The sequence below is a fragment of the Cornus florida genome, unplaced genomic scaffold, assembly GCF_030987335.1.
Source record: "Cornus florida cultivar Cherokee Brave unplaced genomic scaffold, ASM3098733v1 CherokeeBrave_3.0.0_Hap2_Chr09, whole genome shotgun sequence".
Taxonomy (NCBI): Eukaryota; Viridiplantae; Streptophyta; class Magnoliopsida; order Cornales; family Cornaceae; genus Cornus; species Cornus florida.
Window position 1 is genome coordinate 42,248,485 of NW_026775579.1, and position 3,480 is coordinate 42,251,964.

The 3,480-nt window shown below is 32.6% G+C and overlaps 1 protein-coding gene across 1 annotated transcript; it reads right to left on the minus strand.

The window, feature by feature from the left end:
* Positions 1-1,177: 1,177 nt before the first annotated feature.
* On the minus strand, positions 1,178-2,602 carry LOC132273260 (peamaclein). The gene is made up of 2 exons (XM_059774256.1): positions 2,531-2,602; positions 1,178-1,667 (listed from the first exon to the last, which is right to left on the minus strand). Exon 2 carries the CDS (start codon positions 1,642-1,644, stop codon positions 1,378-1,380), a length of 267 nt encoding a protein of 88 aa, XP_059630239.1. The 5' UTR covers positions 1,645-1,667; positions 2,531-2,602; the 3' UTR covers positions 1,178-1,377.
* Positions 2,603-3,480: the final 878 nt, after the last annotated feature.

Consider the following 3,480-nt stretch of genomic DNA (forward strand, 5'->3'; position numbering starts at 1 on the left):
TCTCATACGAAGAACATCTAGATCTACAACCATGGTGGAAGTGATTGAAGGATCTAAAAGGGTAAAAAGAAGCCTGCCGAAAGTAAAAAAGAACAAAACTAACCTCTGAGGTAGAAAGCAACAAAGAGCACTGCAAGACCGCTGGAAGAATGACTCTTGAAGGATTTCACCGGAAGAAATTTAGCACTGTTCTAAAAAGATGAACGAGAGATTTGACTGATGATGAAGACGGTAAAAAGGCATGAAGTGGTATTCTAGAGCCTTATAAAGGCGAGGGGGACCCGAGGGCCAAAGCGTCAGGAAGGCGAGAAATTCATCGAGCCCCGGAACATTGATTCTGGATCTGACCGTCCGTTCCCCCATGTGGGTTTCTCGAGCCGTCAACGTCATGATGAGACGCCTTCAATAATTACCCCCTTATTAAACAAGGGGTAATTATGGGGGCAGTTGAGGAGGCCCGAAGTGACATGGGTCGGATATGACTTACAAACGCGACATCCGGTCCGTACAGATGGGTCAGGCCCATAGAAAGACACTGCCATATGGGCCAAACACGAATAGCCCATCAAAGATGACCAGAACTCATAGAGGAATGGGCCTAGATCCAGTAGCCCATCAACATTTGTAAATATCTATAAATAGGAGAAGTAATGGATAGAGGAGGGGAGATATTTTTTTTGGTTGAAATGTAAGAATTCTAGAGAGAGAAAGGGAGGAGGAATTTCTTGCATCTTCAATATATATATATATATATATATATATATATATATATATATATATATATATTTAACATACTAAATTCCTTGTAACAAGAAATTGAACATGTTGATGTGTGAAGTTCAATTTTTCAAAACATGATTTTTTTTTTTTTTTTTTTGGTTAAATTTTCAAAACATGATTTGGTTGGCCCACCTCGGCAATATTCCTTGGCATGTGATGCATAAGGTGCGCTATGAGCAAGAGAGCACTATTAAGCCTTCAATTTATATTTCATAATTTAGTAGAGTACTTCATGTAGTGTTGTACCACATGCACTTTACAATTTAATTTCTACATTTTATATACACATTATTTAAATATATTAATGGAGAAAAAACCGTCTTTTTCCCATCTCTCTCGAGTTCGGCCTCTTTATCATTACTATATAATAAAATTCACTGAGTCCACAGCACATGCATTTGCAAATAAAGTCAGATTCAAATTATAAGTCGGAACTTTGAATTACAATTATAATATAAATATTATAGTGAAGTTGAACCATATAAATTATAACATTCATGAATTAGAAAGCAAAAGGGCAAAGGACCCTTTTTTATTAATTTCTCCCTTAACATCCACTAAGTGCAGAAATCAATCACAAAGAAACCCACACTAGGTCTAAGGGCACTTTGGCTGGCCCTTAGAGTTCTTCATGTCCCTATAGCAAGGGCACTCATCCTTGTTTCCATAAGTCCCAGAGGGTACACAGTTGCACTTCTCGCAGCAGATCCCACAGTACTTCAAGCACCGGTCCTGCCGTCCTGCTTTCGAGCACCTCACCGCACACTTGGAGTCGCAGAAGCTTGACCCTTCCATTGCAGTCTCAGCGAAAGATGAGCTCGCGACAAGAGCTATGAGCAGGAATGTTGCCAAGACTAGCTTCATCTTTCTCACTTCTCTCTGTGAGCCTACATACATGTGTGTGTATATATATATATATATATATTAGTGTAAGAGAACAGAATAGTTCAAAGATCAAGGAGGCTATACATGCATGGATGAAATGTGACTTTTGAAACATTACATAAAGAGTTTGTATTAGGCATATTCATTTATCATGTGACAATATTAAGGTTCTCTGTGTAGACAGGTAGTGGTAATGTTTCATACACTTTTTTTTACTTTTATTTTTTATTTTATCGGGAAGAAATACACTCACACACACTTTTTACTCACACACACTTTTTATCTACACCATAACTCCAACCCCATCTCCTCTTCTTCGTGGATGGACCAGAGGTCATACAGCTGCTTTAAGGTTCAAATATTTTTTTGGCATTTGGTTGATTAAATAAATATATATATATATATATATATATAATTTTATTTTTTTTCATAATTTATATATATATATAATAACAATACTATCCCAATTTCTTGGCTTAGTACTTAATATTACACATTGGGAATATGGAGTTACAAAAAAAATTATTACTAGAGGGGCACACATAGCATGCCTATATTGGGCTTAACGCCTTAACCCAGAACATGCTGGTGATTTATCTACCAAAAAGCGAAAAAGAAAAAAAAAGGAAGAAAGAAAATGTAATCTAGCTAGTGTTTGATCATATAAATACATACCCAAAAAATTCGTGTATATATATATATATTAAGAATTATTTTGTGTTTGAATAACATTCATATATATGTACAGAGAGAAGCACACACATACACATATATATAGGAATTAATGTGTCTTAATTAGATCATCCCTGTAATTATCCAAAGTCTATCAAAAGGATAGAAAAGATATATATATATAAATAAATACCTGGAACTTTTAACAACTCTAGTTTTGAAATCAACTAAATATTCTTGAACCAAAAACCACAATGCATCTACAAACATACCCAAGAATTCTATATATATATATATAGAAGTGTTGATTAATGGGAGTTACGTACAAGGAACTAAAGTGTGTGTGAAAGCTAAGGTAAAATTTGTGTGGGTGTGAGAGAGGACGTACGTAACTTGTTTATATAGACTTGAATGCAAAGCAATTGATTGCTTTTAAGTTCTACATTTTGCATGTTTTGCGTATCCGCCAGCCTTTTTTTTTTTTTTTTTTTTTGTTGTAACAACTGCAGATCTTTGTTGATATATTTATGCCAGCCTGTTTCTCTATGTCGTACCCCCAACACACACTCATGTTTTTTTTCTACTTAAAAGCTCCTCATTTCTCTGTTATTAATGCAAATTGAGAATTTTCGTGATTGGGGCACCACGTATAAGTAAGACATATATATATATATTTATATATATCAAAAGTTTATTTTTCTTTTTTTATTTTTTATTAAATAGTTTTTCATTAAATGTTGAGTTAAAGTTTAATGGAATCTAATTTGATGAACCAAATTAACTATGAGAGATGTTAAAGAATAAATTAATGATGAGAGATGTTAAGATTTAAAAACTCTTCATTTTCATTTTCATTTTTTATATGTATTTTTTAATTTTTTTTTTCATTTTCAATATCTATTATATCTTTATATTTATTTATATTATTATAAAACTTTACCTTTTTTTCTATATCTAAACATTTTTTTATAAAAAAATTAATACAAAATTTTCTCTCTCTTTAAGTGTGTCATTATTATATTTAAGCAAACAAAACAAATTAAGATACAGCAATTATATTATACCAATAGTAATGAGTTAAAAAAAAACATATAAATTTGAATTGTGAATTCATATCTTCCTTTCATTTGCGGTAATTTAATA

Coding starts and splice junctions, on each gene's coding strand:
- LOC132273260 (XM_059774256.1), bottom strand. CDS start 1,644: ATGAAGCTAGTCTTGGCAACATTCCTGCTCATAGCTCTTGTCGCGAGC.